At 38.2% G+C, this 17,537-nt stretch overlaps 1 protein-coding gene across 1 annotated transcript in view; it reads right to left on the reverse strand.

Moving 5' to 3' along the window:
• The window catches only part of OSBPL10 (oxysterol binding protein like 10), an 873,140-nt gene that overhangs the window by 44,597 nt on the left and 811,006 nt on the right, over positions 1 to 17,537 (reverse strand). Inside the window, exon 9 of the mRNA XM_053714253.1 lies at positions 2,978 to 3,164. Within this exon, the coding sequence (XP_053570228.1) occupies positions 2,978 to 3,164 (187 nt within the window). The remainder of the gene's footprint in view (positions 1 to 2,977; positions 3,165 to 17,537) is intronic.

Genomic DNA, 17,537 nt, shown 5'->3' on the forward strand with positions numbered 1-17,537 from the left:
ATATCGTTTTAAACTTAATGCTGGATTATAAGGGATGCCAGGTTTAAACCATTCCTTGGTGAAAATTTGGGGCATCGCCTCTGGAACTGGAAAACCTCTAAAATCAAAACCAACTGCTTAACAGAATTTTCCTCAGAAGGCTTAGGGTCATAAAAACCCAAAGTGCAAAGAGCCTTCTTTAGTAAAGATGTTCAAGCTTGAACATAAAAGATGAGGAATCCTGATCCCTGATTACCAGAAATAAATTCACCTTCAGGAGACATATCTGAGGTGTCTGATTACACTTTTTGCGCTTACTTGGAGGAGGCATAGCCTCTGAAACAGTTGAGTGCACTAAAATTTTGTAGAGAACAAACAGAGGGAAGACAGATTCCAATGGCAGCATTAGATTGATTAGAATTCATAAAGTAATACAAATTAACAGGAGAAAATTTGGAAAAAGCACAATTATGAAAAATAAGTTATCAGAGGATTTACCCTCTAAAGGATCCAAATTAGTAGGGACAGTTCCAACATGCTCCAATACAAAAAAGTACAGACACAGAAAAACATAAACAAACCACAGTTATAACAGCTCAATACATATAAGTGGAGACAGAAGTAACACTCTGGGTCTTAAAGCAGCTTACGTGTATAAAATATAATATATTTTAATATATGTGCACAAAACACAAAGCTCTCTGTACTTGCAAATTAATAATCCTACCTCCATTGAGACTGCATGAAAGTCAAACATGCAGGCAGGTTAGATAACACCAAATCCAATTGTTTAAGAAAAAGGTGGGAAAATCTTAATTCCCTCAGCGGCGCTCCAAGTAACAAGCCCCTGTAACATAAAAGGCACGCTAACTGTGACATGGGAGCTGGCGCGCACTGTAGAGATGTTAGAAAGGGGGTGCAACAGCAATAAAAATAGTAGTGAAAGTGAAACAAAAGCATGCTACTAGGCTAACTATAAACATAGCCTAAAGTAAAAAGCAAAAGTTAAAGCACATAAGCGCACCTGAGAAAAGAATATTGTTATAATAAAAAACAGTGTACCCCGCAAGCTGTTTAGAGCTTGGTTACTACGCTGATCTGTCACCACATCTTGATTAACAGTATGTAAAAATGTTATACAATGTACCCACAAAAGAATCAGCAACTGACATTACTGTCCTAGTTCAAAAGTTTGCTTCCCAATAGCCTCTAAAGAGTAAATTAATAAAGTGCAGTGAATATTGTGGTATGTCTGTAAAATGTCCCCTGTCTATGATGTACAACATATTAGTGTACCTGCTAATGGCCTGTGGGCTTTGTAAGTGCCATTTTCTTACTTCCCTTACTAGCACCGTTCTAGATAGACTGTGTCCAGTAAAAAACCCATCCAGTGTTGTGTACATCACAACAGAGGGTCTATGTAAGGAGTATATATCGACAAACAAACAGGAAGAGGCTAAAGGACCGGCCCCCGCGACACCTGTAGCAGGCTTGGACTCCGCACTGGGAGTAAATGTATCACTGCCCAGTATTCCAATCTCCACCCCTGTCTTTTCCAGAATCAGCTCTCTGAGGCGAAAAATTGGCCTCAAATCAGTCTAAGGAACCCTCTCAAAAAGAATCTGGAGCACCTCAATTCCTCGCCTTACTTGTGTGAAAACAAAGATAAGACAATACATACCATATAATTGGGAGGGTTTATGTACTCCTGTAGTTTTGGGAATCTTTGCTCCTCCTAGTGGTCAGGAGTTGAATTCCCAGGAGTAATGACATGTGGACACTCACACCTTTATGAAAGAAATGAAGAAACAATGGAAGAATAAACAATAAAAAAAGTTGAAAAAATTATTGGAGAGAAAAAAACATTGCTTATTCAAAACATTTTTGACATTGCAAAGCTAGACAGCTATTCTCTATTGGGGCAATTGGATTATCGGAATGGATTTACAGTGGAAGTCCAATACTTCCTTAAACATATAAAAATATGAGTCTATAAAATCCAAGAACATTATTCATTTAGAGGTAAACATCTATATATTAGAAGTCACTGAAGTCTTCTGCACAATAAACTTCTAATCTTGACCTCTGCAATTAACCCCCTTCATCCCACACTCTTCCTGTACCTAAACCCTGAATACAACTTAACTCTATAGAACTGGATTCCCATGACAAACACTCCTAGATCCCAGATTCCTGCAGAATCTAATCCATCCAGACACTGTATAAGTTCCTACTGCTCCAACTAATCCACCACTATGACTACCCATGGCATTCTAGCTGGTACCAAGCTCACCTTGCTAACTGTAACCTTCCTCACTACATTTACCCCTTACATCACAGTCAATCCTTTCACACCTTTGTCACCCTTCTATATGACCTATTTTCAGCCTCTTAAAGCTGACATAGAAGATTCTGTAAAGCCTTCTTTGTCTCTGTAAATCTAGGCCTGCTCAGAATACAATGCCTCTTCCTAGTTTATTTTGACTGGTTAAGCAATCAATAAGGCATAAGGTAGAAGGACTTACATTTCAAAGTGAGTTACCCTCTTTGGAATGAGGATCAAGGTAGAAAAATATTTTGGAGTATGTTTAGAAGTAGGGAGATGTCCCTAAGGTTCCAGGAGTGGTAGGTGTCCTAGGTATAGTCTATCATGTAAGGGGTTTAATGTGATGAGTGAAGGTTAGAGATACAGGGGCCATGCCTAGTTATGCTTATGGGGACCTGTATTAGTTGCAGGAGGTATGGGACTAGTTGCAGTTTGTGGGGCGAGGAATACTTGTGTAAAAAAAAGACAAGGAATATATTATGGAAAAAAAAAGCCAGAGGTGAGTTTGAAAATAAATCAGATATATAAAATAATTACACACTATAGGGATAGTATAGTACAATTCTGGCAGGAACAATGGCAGATGACTATAGTTTTTTAATTATCTTTTAAATAAAATTTGAGGTAAATGTAAATCATATTAATTGAACAGAAGTGCATTACATTTCATACCTGTGGACCTTTCCTCCATAGAAAGGCTTGGTGTGGAATGTGACTGTGGCAACATAGCCTGTTTTGGCACAGGAAATACTGACTTTACCTCCCAGCTCCACCCAAGGAACTGTGAGAATTGATCGTGCATAGGCACTCGGAAGTGTAAATACATAGTCTTCATCATACTCCATCAACTTGAGAACACCTAAATAAAAACAACAGTGAACAATGTTAAATGTCCCTAGCAATAACTAATAACTTGAAGGCAAAAATACTTTTGTTAACACCAGGGTCTAATAGTCATTCAAATATAAAAAGGCATGAAATGCTCACATACAAGTAATTTCACATGTAGACTCTGTTTTGACAGTACCACAGCTGCAAGTGCAATTATGCTATAACACCGTAACCAGGACCTTTTAACATAAAGGAACAGTATACACCAGTTTTCATATAACTGCATGTAATGGACACTACTATAAAGAATAATATGCTTAAAATTGCATGCTCTATCTGAATCATGACAGATTAATTTTGACTTTTCTGTCCCTTTAACCCTCAAATTCCCAGTTTTGCAACCATGGATTAAAAGGTACTGGATAAAGGAATGCTATTTACAAAGGAAAAGTACACAAACTCAAATATATTTGTTTATTTATTTAATTCTATAAATACAATTCCCCAAAAAACTCTTGAGATCTAATAGCAACATAAAAATTTCCCATGTACATACAGATTATTATATTCTTGAATATTTTCTTTGGAAATATTTTTAAGATAATCACATTTGTATTTAAAACTCTCTTGATAAATACTGCCTGGTTTTATTTTATTTCTTTCTTTCTCTTTCTTTCTTCATTATCATTAGCAATGCTAATTTAACCCCTGCAAAACTTCTCTGCAGCTCCAAAGAGGTACTTCCACTATGTGTTTAACCAAATTGCAGGGTAAACATATTGCACTGCAGGGTCGCTAGGGATAAAATTATATGAGCTAACATATCAGAGCATATAATTTTTTCACTATAATGGCCCTTTAAAAAGTAGGGTGTCCTGTACCAGCCTATCACTTACAGACAAAACCAGTGGATCAGCCGGATCCATTACAGATACTGATCTATCTACTTTTTTGGAGATGACACCAGCAGAATTACTTTTTACTTTTTACCTGTGAGCCAATGAAAAAAAAAAAAAAACAGGGCAGTGTGCTACAACAATTTATCCAGGCTCTAGAGAAAAACAAATGTTTTTTTAATTATTTTTTAAAAATGTTTAAAAGGGACATAAACCCAAAATGTTTCTTTTATGATTTAGAAAGAGCATGCAATTTTAAACAACTTTATAATTTACTTCTATTATCTGTTTTGATTTATTCTCTTGATATCCTTTGCTGAAAAGCATATCTTGATAGGCTTAGTAGCTGCTGATTGGTGGCTGCACATAGATGCCTTGTGTGATTGGCTCACCCATGTGCATTGCTATTTCTTCAGCAAAGGATATCTAAATAATGAAGCAAATTAGATCATAGAAGTAAATTAGAAAGTTGTTTAAAATTGTATTCTCTGCCTGAAACTTGAAAGAAAATTTCTGGGTTTAGTGTCCCTTTAAATAAATTTGTTATATAACACAAAGAGATTATTTTTAAATGTATGCACAGAGATTACATTTTAAAAATGAGAGCACTTAACGTTAAGGTAAACTTTGGTGAATGAAAGCCCGTTTTTAAAAATACTATTAAAAACGGGCACTTTCATTCAATGTTTACAAAGCAGCAGTTTTGTTAAAAAAATTACCTTTTTTTTCTTTTCACTGCTATAGCAGCTTCCCCCACATAGAGATCCTCTTCTTACACGTCAGCAATGACTAATCCTGCTTCCTCCAATCACAGCTTTCCCCCCAGGGCAGTCATTACCTGAGGCCATGCTGTGATTGGAGGAAGCCGGATTAGTCATTGCTGACCTGTAAATAGAGGATCTCTATGTGGGGGAAGCTGCTGTAGCAGTGAAAAGAAAAAAAGGTAATTTTTTTTTACCAAACGGCTGCTTTGTAAACTTTGATGAATGAAAGTGCCCCTGTTTTTAATAGTATTTTTAAAAAACGGACTTTCATTCACCAAAGTTTACCTTTACTTTAAGGTATCAATTTCAGAGTTTATGGGTTACACAATGAACTCCTTCATAGATTGCATCAATAAGCCTTTTTTTATAAAACAAGTACATAAACTCTTATACATACACACCAGTGAGGAAGGTTTTTTGTCTCACAAGTGTTCTACATTACCCCAGTCCCACGATGAACACAGCCTCACTGCTCTATTTAATGGAAATAAAAGTGAATTCAAAATGAACAGTGCATTTTAAATTCCATTAGAAGCTTTTTTTTTTCCCTATGCAGCTGCCCTTGGAGTAGCAGATGAGAGTTTATACAACCTACTGATATACTCTGAAAGTGGCATGCAGGAAAAAAGTTAGAACGCATTATAACTTTCACAAAATCATTTTTGTAAAAATAAGCAAAATGGAAAAATGCTTCAAATTAAATTTGAAATGCACTGGTGTAAACTAAAAATTCACTTTTATTTTCCTTAACCCCTTATCTATCATATTCTAATAACCACAACATTTTTCTTTCAAGATTTAGATAGAACATACCATTTTAAACAACATTCCAGTTTACTTCTATATTCAAATGTCCTTCATTCTTTTGGTATCATTTGTTGAAGACGCAGCAATGCACTACTGATTTCTAACTTAACACATTAGCGGCTAGATTTGGAGTTTGGCGGTAAAAGGGCTGTTAACGCTCCGCGGGTTTTTTTCTGGCCGCACCATAAATTTAACTCTGGTATCGAGAGTTCAAACAAATGCTGCGTTAGGCTCCAAAAAAGGAGCGTAGAGCATTTTTACCGCAAATACAACTCTCGATACCAGAGTTGCTTACGGACGCGGCCGGCCTCAAAAACGTGCTCGTGCACGATTCCCCCATAGGAAACAATGGGGCTGTTTGAGCTGAAAAAAAACCTAACACCTGCAAAAAAGCAGCGTTCAGCTCCTAACGCAGCCCCATTGTTTCCTATGGGGAAACACTTCCTACGTCTGCACCTAACACTCTAACATGTACCCCGAGTCTAAACACCCCTAACCTTACACTTATTAACCCCTAATCTGCCGCCCCCGCTATCGCTGACCCCTGCATTACACTTTTAACCCCTAATCTGCCGCTCCGTAAACCGCCGCCACCTACGTTATCCCTATGTACCCCTAATCTGCTGCCCTAACATCGCCGACCCCTATGTTATATTTATTAACCCCTAATCTGCCCCCCACAACGTCGCCGACACCTACCTACACTTATTAACCCCTAATCTGCCGACCGGACCTGAGCGCTACTATAATAAAGTTATTAACCCCTAATCCGCCTCACTAACCCTATAATAAATAGTATTAACCCCTAATCTGCCCTCCCTAACATCGCCGACACCTACCTTCAATTATTAACCCCTAATCTTCCGACCGGAGCTCACCGCTATTCTAATAAATGTATTAACCCCTAAAGCTAAGTCTAACCCTAACACTAACACCCCCCTAAGTTAAATATAATTTTTATCTAACGAAATAAATTAACTCTTATTAAATAACTTATTCCTATTTAAAGCTAAATACTTACCTGTAAAATAAATCCTAATATAGCTACAATATAAATTATAATTATATTATAGCTATTTTAGGATTAATATTTATTTTACAGGTAACTTTGTATTTATTTTAACCAGGTACAATAGCTATTAAATAGTTAAGAACTATTTAATAGTTACCTAGTTAAAATAATTACAAATTTACCTGTAAAATAAATCCTAACCTAAGTTATAATTAAACCTAACACTACCCTATCAATAAAATAATTAAATAAACTACCTACAATTACCTACAATTAACCTAACACTACACTATCAATAAATTAATTAAACACAATTGCTACAAATAAATACAATTAAATAAACTATCTAAAGTACAAAAAATAAAAAAGAACTAAGTTACAGAAAATAAAAAAATATTTACAAACATAAGAAAAATATTACAACAATTTTAAACTAATTACACCTACTCTAAGCCCCCTAATAAAATAACAAAGACCCCCAAAATAAAAAATTCCCTACCCTATTCTAAAATACAAAAATTACAAGCTCTTTTACCTTACCAGCCCTGAACAGGGCCCTTTGTGGGGCATGCCCCAAGAATTTCAGCTCTTTTGCCTGTAAAAGAAAACATACAATACCCCCCCCCAACATTACAACCCACCACCCACATACCCCTAATCTAACCCAAACCCCCCTTAAATAAACCTAACACTAAGCCCCTGATGATCTTCCTACCTTGTCTTCACCATGCCAGGTTCACCGATCCGTCCTGGCTCCAAGATCTTCATCCAACCCAAGCGGGGGCTAGACATCCACTGAAGAAGTCCAGAAGAGGGTCCAAAGTCTTCCTCCTATCCGGCAAGAAGAGGACATCCGGACCGGCAAACATCTTCTCCAAGCGGCATCTTCTATGTTCTTCCATCCGATGACGACCGGCTCCATCTTGAAGACCTCCAGCGCGGATCCATCCTCTTCTTCCGACGACTAGACGACGAATGACGGTTCCTTTAAGGGACGTCATCCAAGATGGCGTCCCTCGAATTCCGATTGGCTGATAGGATTCTATCAGCCAATCGGAATTAAGGTAGGAATTTTCTGATTGGCTGATGGAATCAGCCAATCAGAATCAAGTTCAATCCGATTGGCTGATCCAATCAGCCAATCAGATTGAGCTCGCATTCTATTGGCTGATCGGAACAGCCAATAGAATGCGAGCTCAATCTGATTGGCTGATTGGATCAGCCAATCGGATTGAACTTGATTCTGATTGGCTGATTCCATCAGCCAATCAGAATTTTCCTACCTTAATTCCGATTGGCTGATAGAATCCTATCAGCCAATCGGAATTCGAGGGACGCCATCTTGGATGACGTCCCTTAAAGGAACCGTCATTCGTCGTCTAGTCGTCGGAAGAAGAGGATGGATCCGCGCTGGAGGTCTTCAAGATGGAGCCGGTCGTCATCGGATGGAAGAACATAGAAGATGCCGCTTGGAGAAGATGTTTGCCGGTCCGGATGTCCTCTTCTTGCCGGATAGGAGGAAGACTTTGGACCCTCTTCTGGACTTCTTCAGTGGATGTCTAGCCCCCGCTTGGGTTGGATGAAGATCTTGGAGCCAGGACGGATCGGTGAACCTGGCATGGTGAAGACAAGGTAGGAAGATCATCAGGGGCTTAGTGTTAGGTTTATTTAAGGGGGGTTTGGGTTAGATTAGGGGTATGTGGGTGGTGGGTTGTAATGTTGGGGGGGGGTATTGTATGTTTTCTTTTACAGGCAAAAGAGCTGAAATTCTTGGGGCATGCCCCACAAAGGGCCCTGTTCAGGGCTGGTAAGGTAAAAGAGCTTGTAATTTTTGTATTTTAGAATAGGGTAGGGAATTTTTTATTTTGGGGGTCTTTGTTATTTTATTAGGGGGCTTAGAGTAGGTGTAATTAGTTTAAAATTGTTGTAATATTTTTCTTATGTTTGTAAATATTTTTTTATTTTCTGTAACTTAGTTCTTTTTTATTTTTTGTACTTTAGATAGTTTATTTAATTGTATTTATTTGTAGCAATTGTGTTTAATTAATTTATTGATAGTGTAGTGTTAGGTTAATTGTAGGTAATTGTAGGTAGTTTATTTAATTATTTTATTGATAGGGTAGTGTTAGGTTTAATTATAACTTAGGTTAGGATTTATTTTACAGGTAAATTTGTAATTATTTTAACTAGGTAACTATTAAATAGTTCTTAACTATTTAATAGCTATTGTACCTGGTTAAAATAAATACAAAGTTACCTGTAAAATAAATATTAATCCTAAAATAGCTATAATATAATTATAATTTATATTGTAGCTATATTAGGATTTATTTTACAGGTAAGTATTTAGCTTTAAATAGGAATAAGTTATTTAATAAGAGTTAATTTATTTCGTTAGATAAAAATTATATTTAACTTAGGGGGGTGTTAGTGTTAGGGTTAGACTTAGCTTTAGGGGTTAATACATTTATTAGAATAGCGGTGAGCTCCGGTCGGCAGATTAGGGGTTAATAAGTGTAGGTAGGTGTCGGCGACGTTGTGGGGGGCAGATTAGGGGTTAATAAATATAACATAGGGGTCGGCGATGTTAGGGGCAGAAGATTAGGGGTACATAGGGATAACGTAGGTGGCGGCGATTTGCGGTCGGAAGATTAGGGGTTAATTATTTTAAGTAGCTTGCGGCGACGTTGTGTGGGGCAAGTTAGGGGTTAATAAATATAATATAGGGGTCGGCAGGGTTAGGGGCAGCAGATTAGGGGTACATAAGTATAACGTAGGTGGCGGTCGGCAGATTAGGGGTTAAAAATTTTAATCGAGTGGCGGCGATGTGGGGGGACCTCGGTTTAGGGGTACATAGGTAGTTTATGGGTGTTAGTGTAGTTTAGGGTACAGTAGTTAAGAGCTTTATAAACCGGCGTTAGCCAGAAAGCTCTTAACTCCTGCTATTTTCAGGCGGCTGGAATGTTGTCGTTAGAGCTCTAACGCTCACTGCAGAAACGACTCTAAATACCGGCGTTAGAAAGATCCCATTGAAAAGATAGGCTACGCAAATGGCGTAGGGGGATCTGCGGTATGGAAAAGTCGCGGCTGTAAAGTGAGCGTTAGACCCTTTAATCACTGACTCCAAATACCAGCGGGCGCCCAAAACCAGCCTCTAACGCTGGTTTTGACGGCTACCGCCGAACTCTAAATCTAGGCCCAAGTGAGCCAATGACAATTGGTATATATATATATATATATATATATGCATCCACCAATCAGCAGCTAGAACCTAGGTTCTTTGCTGCTCCTGAGCTTACCTAGATAAATCTTTCAGCAAAGGATAACAAGAGAAGGAAGCAAAGTAAATTGGAAAGTTGTTTAAAATTGTGTGCTCTGTCTAATTATGATTTTACTGTTCCTTTAACCACACCACAAGGAACATCTAAAATAATCAACCCTTCCAATCCACTTTAGTGTTTAATAAGAAGATTTTGAAAAATGTATTTATTTGTGTGGGTGCCGCTAGGGTAAATTGTGGTGGTAGAGGTCACAGAGTTTATTGCAGTGAGGCTATTATGGTTAGGGTTTATTACTCTGACATGGCAGAATCATCTTATCTACTTGAAAGCTGTGGTATCTATGACATAATTATTATCCATTAAAGCAATGTAACACACTATGCTTGTTTTATCTGACTGCATTGAGGTTTACCTTACCTTGCAACCAATGTAAAGGTTATATACTAGGAGGAGGTCAGTGTAATGAGAAAGTGAGCATAACAATGTGTTACACTAGCTATGACTACATTTGTAATGCTGTTGTCAAAAGCCTATTGAGCTTCCTATTGAAAGTAATAGGAAGCCCAGTTACTTGTGACCTGACTCTATGGGGATTTGGATAAATAGATAGGATTGCTGGTATGTCATGAATTAAATAATTGTGAAAGCAATGAAATGATCCTCCAATCATTTGGCTGGTTGTTAGTAATAAAATGATAGAAGTACCTTCACTGGAAAGTAACTCAGCACTCTCAGATTCAATCACAATTAGGGTTGCCAGGTGACAACCAGACAGTCCAGTATTTCAGCAGGCTGTCCTGTAAAATCTATACAAAATACTGGATGCCCCCTGGGTGGCAGCTAAATTTAAACAGCTTATTATGCCTATGTGCATTACAGATAAGTCCCAGAACTAAGCAATATTACACATATACTACTGTATTTTATTACTGGAAGCCTAGTATGGTTTAAAAAACAACAACACTCCATATCTAATGTGATTCTTTGGGGAAGGGGATGTTAAAATACAGGGTTATATTGCTGCTCTGTGTTTTTAACAGGACCATGAGAGTGAGGGGGTCAAATCAATGCTGCGTGTATTACTGGCAGCCAAAGGGGAAAAGGCACTACATTGTAAAATATACCGTGGGTTAAGGGTGGGGCCTAAGGTAGAACTTTTAGAGGGGTCATTGTGTGACCCTACCTACCACCTATATCTAGTCTAGGGTTGCTACCTGTCTGGGAAAGGCCCAGAGAATTCAGGGTTTCCATTTGTGTGTCCGGGTTTGAAGCAGAGTCAGGCCTGGACGTACAAATGTCAGTGTTTGGTGAGAAACAGCTAAAGCCAAAAAGGTGACGTTTATTTGTAATATAATTAGGTTTACCATACTTTTTAGAAGTGAAACTGGGACCACCTGGTGCGTTGCCAGTGTAGGTGTGGTCAGGGGCATGGTGATTACCGGTCCTTTTAAAGTAGTGGCTTTTATGTGCGTAATGTTTTTGTGAAACTCTTACTCTACCCTTCCTCAGTCAAACAACAAGTGAATCACACAGTTTAAATAGACCATAACACCACCCCTAGTGAAAAAGGCACCATTACGTTGTCATGGCAACCCATACACAACATGAGCAAATAAATTATTCATCTAAATCTGAGATTCTAAATAATGCCAAACATCAAACATAATTATCAATTTCATAAAATAGTGAAAAGCATATACATCACACAATTTAATATCTGCAGTGTAATATGTGTTTTATGTGTCTAATTAAGGAACAGAACTGGATACTAATAAGGCATAAATGCAACATTGAATAAAATAAGTCAAAAGGAAACAAATACCTACTATAGCTGTTAAGGAGGCTACACTATACCATAATGCTAAAAGATTACAGCCAAAATGCTATCCTGTATGAAGTAAAGCAAGATCCATGCCAAAAATCCTGCCTGTCTGCACTTCCTGGTCATATCCCCATGATTCCCCTAAACATGTATCACCTGTGATGCCACCAGGGGTCGGGGTGTTAAATTCCTTGAAAAATAAACAAAATTACTATAAACTTAAAAAACCGTACGTATGCTGCTCACTCAGCCTGTATTACTAAATGTGAACTTTGAAGGGCACGAACATTAAGCTAAGCAGGGCTGTATATGTAACAAAGTATCAGCATCCAACTATGCTGGAGTGCCACAGACACAAAGTCAGGTCATTTTGAATAATGTGTCTGGGTTTCATGCGGCCTGAAACCCGGACACATGATTCGAAACCCGAAGTTGGCAACCCTACTGGGACAGGATGAACAACCGGGTGGGAGACTGGGACAGCGTCTCCAAACAGGGACAATCCCAGTCAAACTGGTACTTCTGGTAAGCCTAAATATAATGCACATGCCTACAGTTATTTCTGTCTTGCGTGTGTGTCCTTGTTTTGTACTGTGTCTGTGTGTGTCTGTCAGTGTCTTTCTGTGTTTGTGAAAGAGTGAGTGTATTTGTGTGTGAGAGAAAGTGTGAGAGAGAGTATGTGTGTGTTAGTGTGCAAGAGTGTATGTAAGTGAGATAGAGTGTGTGTAAGTGTGAATATCTATGTGCTGTGCTGTGCAAGGTGCAAGAGTGTTTGGGTTTGGCTTGAACAAAAGGTGGCAACCCTAATCTAATGTTCAAAAGTAAAAAAAAGTCTGGCTCCATAAAACCAAAAAACACTTTATTTTATCAAAATTAAAACATATATGGGATCACAGCAAAACAAAAAATAAACAGCGTAGATCAAATCGCTTACTCATTTCGGAGAATAGCTCCCGTAATCATAGCATGACCCTAATCTAGTCACTTACTAATCATTTAGTATTTTAGAGGAAGACTTCTAGCAACCTTAATTGTAATGTATTTGGGAGAGAAAGTGAGAGAGTGAGAGAGAGAAGCTAAAAAGTAAAGAAAGTTCTAACTATTGTAATTCTGAAAAGGTTGCTAACTAGTTCTCTGTGTATTGTTTCTCAGCAGCAGCTGCTAGAGGATAGTGTTCAGTGTAAATTATTGATAATCCTTGGAGTTACAAATATATTCTAGTTATATCTCAGATGTTTAACTGTAAGGAGACAAGATACTGAAATGTGCGCTTGCAGGTGCTGGGAACAAAAATAATAATTAATGTAATTAACAATAATTGTTTGCTAAATACAACATATGCAAGTAAGTCATTGCATGACACACAAGTATAAACAACAAACACACAAACTGGAAATGATGTTTATGCTTCTTCAAACACAAGTGCAATTAAGAAGATTAGACAATAAACTACAATAGACATATACTGAAATTATTCTGACGCCTTCATGTGCTTCAACACTATCTGTAGGTCTGTCTGGGGAAAAGTTATTGCTATTTCTAACAACGCAGGTGTCCTGTTTATTGCAAGCTACAGACTGAATTTCTATAATGACTTTCATTTCTCTAGTTGATGAAGCTAATGTACATACGTTTTTATAGAGAAAAAGGAAAGTGTTGGGGAATTACTTACATGGGCATTGCCACAGCATATTTGCCTATCATGTCAGCATACCACATCTGAAGAACAGGCTTTTAAAGGAATCACAGGATGTTTGGGTAAAATTAAAATAGGTACAACTACTCAGGGTTGTAAAAAGAATTCAGCAAAAGGATACATAGGGATCGATTTATCAAGCTACGGCAGCTTGCCTCTGGAGGGCTGAATTCCCTTCCGGAGAGCGCTACTTTGCGCACAAGTGCACACGAGTGCTATTTTGCGCTCGCGTGCAATCCCGCCCCATGCCCGTGCACAGCCAATCACGCACGGGCAGGTGCTGTCAATCTCCCTGGTCGGACAAGATTGAAAATAGGTGACGAAAGGTTAACTAAGCAACGGTCTGATGACCGCTGCTTGTTATATACGGACTGCAGGTTCTCTTGTACTATACTAAGTAGTTTCATGATTCATTTTAATAAACATGGAGGGGAAGTAGCCCTCAGAGCAGTTGTAGAGCTCCATTTATCAACACAGACTACTGTTCGGTTCTTGTATTATCTTAGACTTCTTGCCGCCTGGAAGAAGATGGAAGTTCGGACTTTTAGATTAGTGCTTTGGGCAATTGTAAAAGAGCTGAATGCCCTTTAGGGGCAATGGGTATTTTTTATGATTTTTTAGAGTTAGGTATTTTATTTTGGGGGGTTGGTTTGGTGGGGGGTTTTACTGTTGGGGGTAATTTGTATTTTTTTACAGGTAAAAGAGCTGTTTAACTTAGGGCAATGCCCTACAGAAGGCCCTTTTAAGGTCTATTGGTAGTTTATTGTAGGCTAGGGGGTATCTTTATTTTTATAGGGCTATTAGATTAGGTGTAATTGTTTTTATTTTTGATAATTTAAATTATTATTTTTTGTGATCTTAGTGTTTTTTTAGTTTTTGTAATTTTAGGGTTTATTTTGTTTGTAATGTTAGATTTTTAATTTTTTTTGTAGGATTAATTTTTTTTTTACATTTGTAATTTAGGATTTTTAATTGGTAGTTTTTTTCATTTTATTTGAAAAGTTATGTTAGGTTAATTTATATTTTAATGTTAGGTTTATTTTTATTTCACAGGTAAGTTTTTATTTATAATTATATTGTAATTTTAATTTAAAGTTAGTTGGGGTGTTAGGTTTAGTGTTTTGGGATGTGGGAGGCCAGAGGTTTAGGCGTTAATAGGTTTATTTAGTGGCAGTGATGTGGGAGGCCAAAGGTTTAGGGGTTAATAACTTTGTTATAGTGTTGGCGATGTTGGGAAGCGGCGGTTTAGGGGTTAATATATTTAAATAGTGTTGGCGATATGGGTGGTTGGCAGATTAGGGGTTTATTTAATGGTCGCGATGTGGGTGGGCAGCAGATTAGGGGTTAATACGTTTTAAATAGTGTTTGCGATGCTGGAGGGTGGCGATTTAGGGGTTAATAGGTAGTTTATTGGTGTTAGTATAACAGTTTAGTTATGAGTTTTCTGAAACATTTTTGTTACACAAAATCCATAACTACTGGTATTAGATGGTGGTATGGATCGTGTCGGTATAGGCTGTAATGCATGCTTTTTTAGTCTGAACGCACAACCTGTAATACTAGCGCTATGTAAATCCCAATTTTTCAGCGGTATAGCTGTACCGCAAAATGCATAATCTAGCCGAAAGTGTTTAGTCTCCAAGCAGTCAAACAGAAACTGAAGATTTTAAGAAAAGAAAGGACCTTGAGATAATAGATCTGGACAATAAGGAAGACGCCATGGAGGAGCGCTGGACATCTGAACCAGATCTGTATACCACATCCTGCAGGGCCAAGCATAAGTTATTAAGATTGCTGAAATTCGATCCTGTTTGATCCGAGCCATCACCCTAAGGAGAAGCACAATAGGTGGAAACAGAAAGTAGATCTTAAGGAACTGCTTGTGTATCTATGAAATCCGTCTGAGGATCTCTCTACCTCAATCCATGTCTGGGGAGTTTGTGGTTTAGGTGAGATGCTATCAATTCAATTCAAGACCCCAGAGATCCACCAACTGATCAAAAATCATCTGATTAAGAGACCACTCCACCAAGTGAAAAGTCAGATGACTCAGATAATCTGCTTCCCAGATGTTGAATTGCTGTGATAGTACATTGATGAACTTCTGCCGGATTCAGAATGCAAGAGACCTCTTTCATCGCTAGAGCATTGCAAGTACCACCATGATGATTGATATAGGCTACCACCGTGATGTTGTCGGACTGAAAATGAATGAAAGGAACTGACTTGAGGAGAGGCCAAGCCTGAAGCGTTCTGAAGACCACACAGAGTTCTAAGATGTTTATTGGTAGCCTCATCTTCTCAGATGGCCAAACACCCTGAGACCAAAAAAGAAACCAACATTGTGCCCCTACCTGAGAGGTTGGCATCAATGGTAATTATTTTCCATGATGGACAAAAGAAAACCATCCCCAGAAAAAAATGGAATGGGGTATATCCACCAAGAAAAAGATTGTCTGACTAAAGGGTGTAGATGGATTGACTGATCCAGGTGATTGGGTCTCCATTCAACTGCCTTAGGATGCATAGTTGTAGTGGATGCAAGTTAAGTCTTGCAAATGGAATGGTGTCTGATGCTGCCACCATCAGGCCCACTGAGCTACAGAATCCTGAGATAGGGCCTGCAGATTCAGAAAAGCAGATTGAAGCTTGAGTGTGCATTAATCTGTCAAAAACAGCTGCATGGAGACTATGACCACTCCCAGCAGAGACACCCTCATAAAAGGAGTCAGCAAACTCTGCAACATTTACTTTCCAGCCATGACTGCAAAGAAACCAGAGTAGTTTCTCTGTTTGAACAGTCACTAAATGTAAAGAGGAAGTTTAAACCAAAATATCATCCAAGTAAAAAGCCACAGCTATTCCCTGAGCTCTGATGACTGACAGAAGAACAACTAGAACTTTTGTAAAAATCCTGGTAGATGTGGCAATACCAAAGGGAAGAGCTATAAAATGGTAATGTTTGTCCATGAAAGCAAAATGAAAGGAACTGGTGATGTTCTTTGTGAATAGGGACATGCAGGTAAACATCCTTCAAGCCTATAGTTGTCATGAATTGACCTTAGAGGACTAAAGAGAGAACATATCTGATAGTTTCCATCTTTAAAGAAGGAACCCTTTAGAACCTGTTTAAGGTTTTCAGATCCAGAATGAGTCTGAACGTTCCATCCTTCTTAAGATCAAAAAACAGATTGAAATAGAACCCTTCCCTTGGTTCTGACAGATCCTAAACAAACTGGAGGAATGCTGAACATTTTTCTGGTCTCTTTGAGACATAAGAAACTTCTCTCGAGAAGGCAGCAACCAAAAATCTATTCTGTACCCCTGTGAAATTATTTATATTATCCAGGGGTCCAAAGCAGACTGAGACCAGGACTTCAAAAAAAGGCTTAACTTTCCCCCCTACAAGCAATGAGTCTGGATCAGGGGCAACACCTCCATGAAACTTTGCATTTGAAGGGGACTTCTTATTTTGTTTGGATTTACTCCAGACTGGATTGGGCTTCCAGTTAGACTTGGAGGAAATGGACTTCTGAGAAAAAGATAATTTATGAGTCCTGAAATGGCGAAAGTTGCGAAAATAGTTTTTGAATTTACCCTTAGATCTAGATTTGGTATCCTGGGGCAAAAAGGCTCCCTTGCCACCCGTGACAGTGGAAATATTGTAATCCAAGTTGGGACAAAACAACTTCTTTCCTTTGAAAGCAAAAGTCTCAACTTTTACACCATGTTAGCAGACCATGATTTTAACCATAGAGTAATTCTAGCAAGAAAAGTCAAAGCCATATTTTTAGTATTTATTCAATTAATTTCAAATAATCATAAAGGAATTAGTGAACCGCAAGCAACGTATGCATTTCTGATTATACTCTACAGATTATTCCTCTGAAACCAACTCAGTGAAAGAATCACATCAGAGAGATGCTAGTCCTGCAACATAATCAATACCCAAAGCTGATTGAAACAACATAACTCCTTGCAGAAAGGCCTTCCTGAGGAAACTGCTGTCTTCCAGAAACCCTTAAATCCCAAATAAAATCCTGAGCACCTCCATCTTCACCTCCTCCTAGAGAGGCAAAGAAAAATTGGGAGGGAAGAGGAAGTAGGAGGGATATTAAAGATC

Source organism: Bombina bombina, chromosome 5 (assembly GCF_027579735.1).
Source record: "Bombina bombina isolate aBomBom1 chromosome 5, aBomBom1.pri, whole genome shotgun sequence".
NCBI classification, from domain to species: domain Eukaryota; kingdom Metazoa; phylum Chordata; class Amphibia; order Anura; family Bombinatoridae; genus Bombina; species Bombina bombina.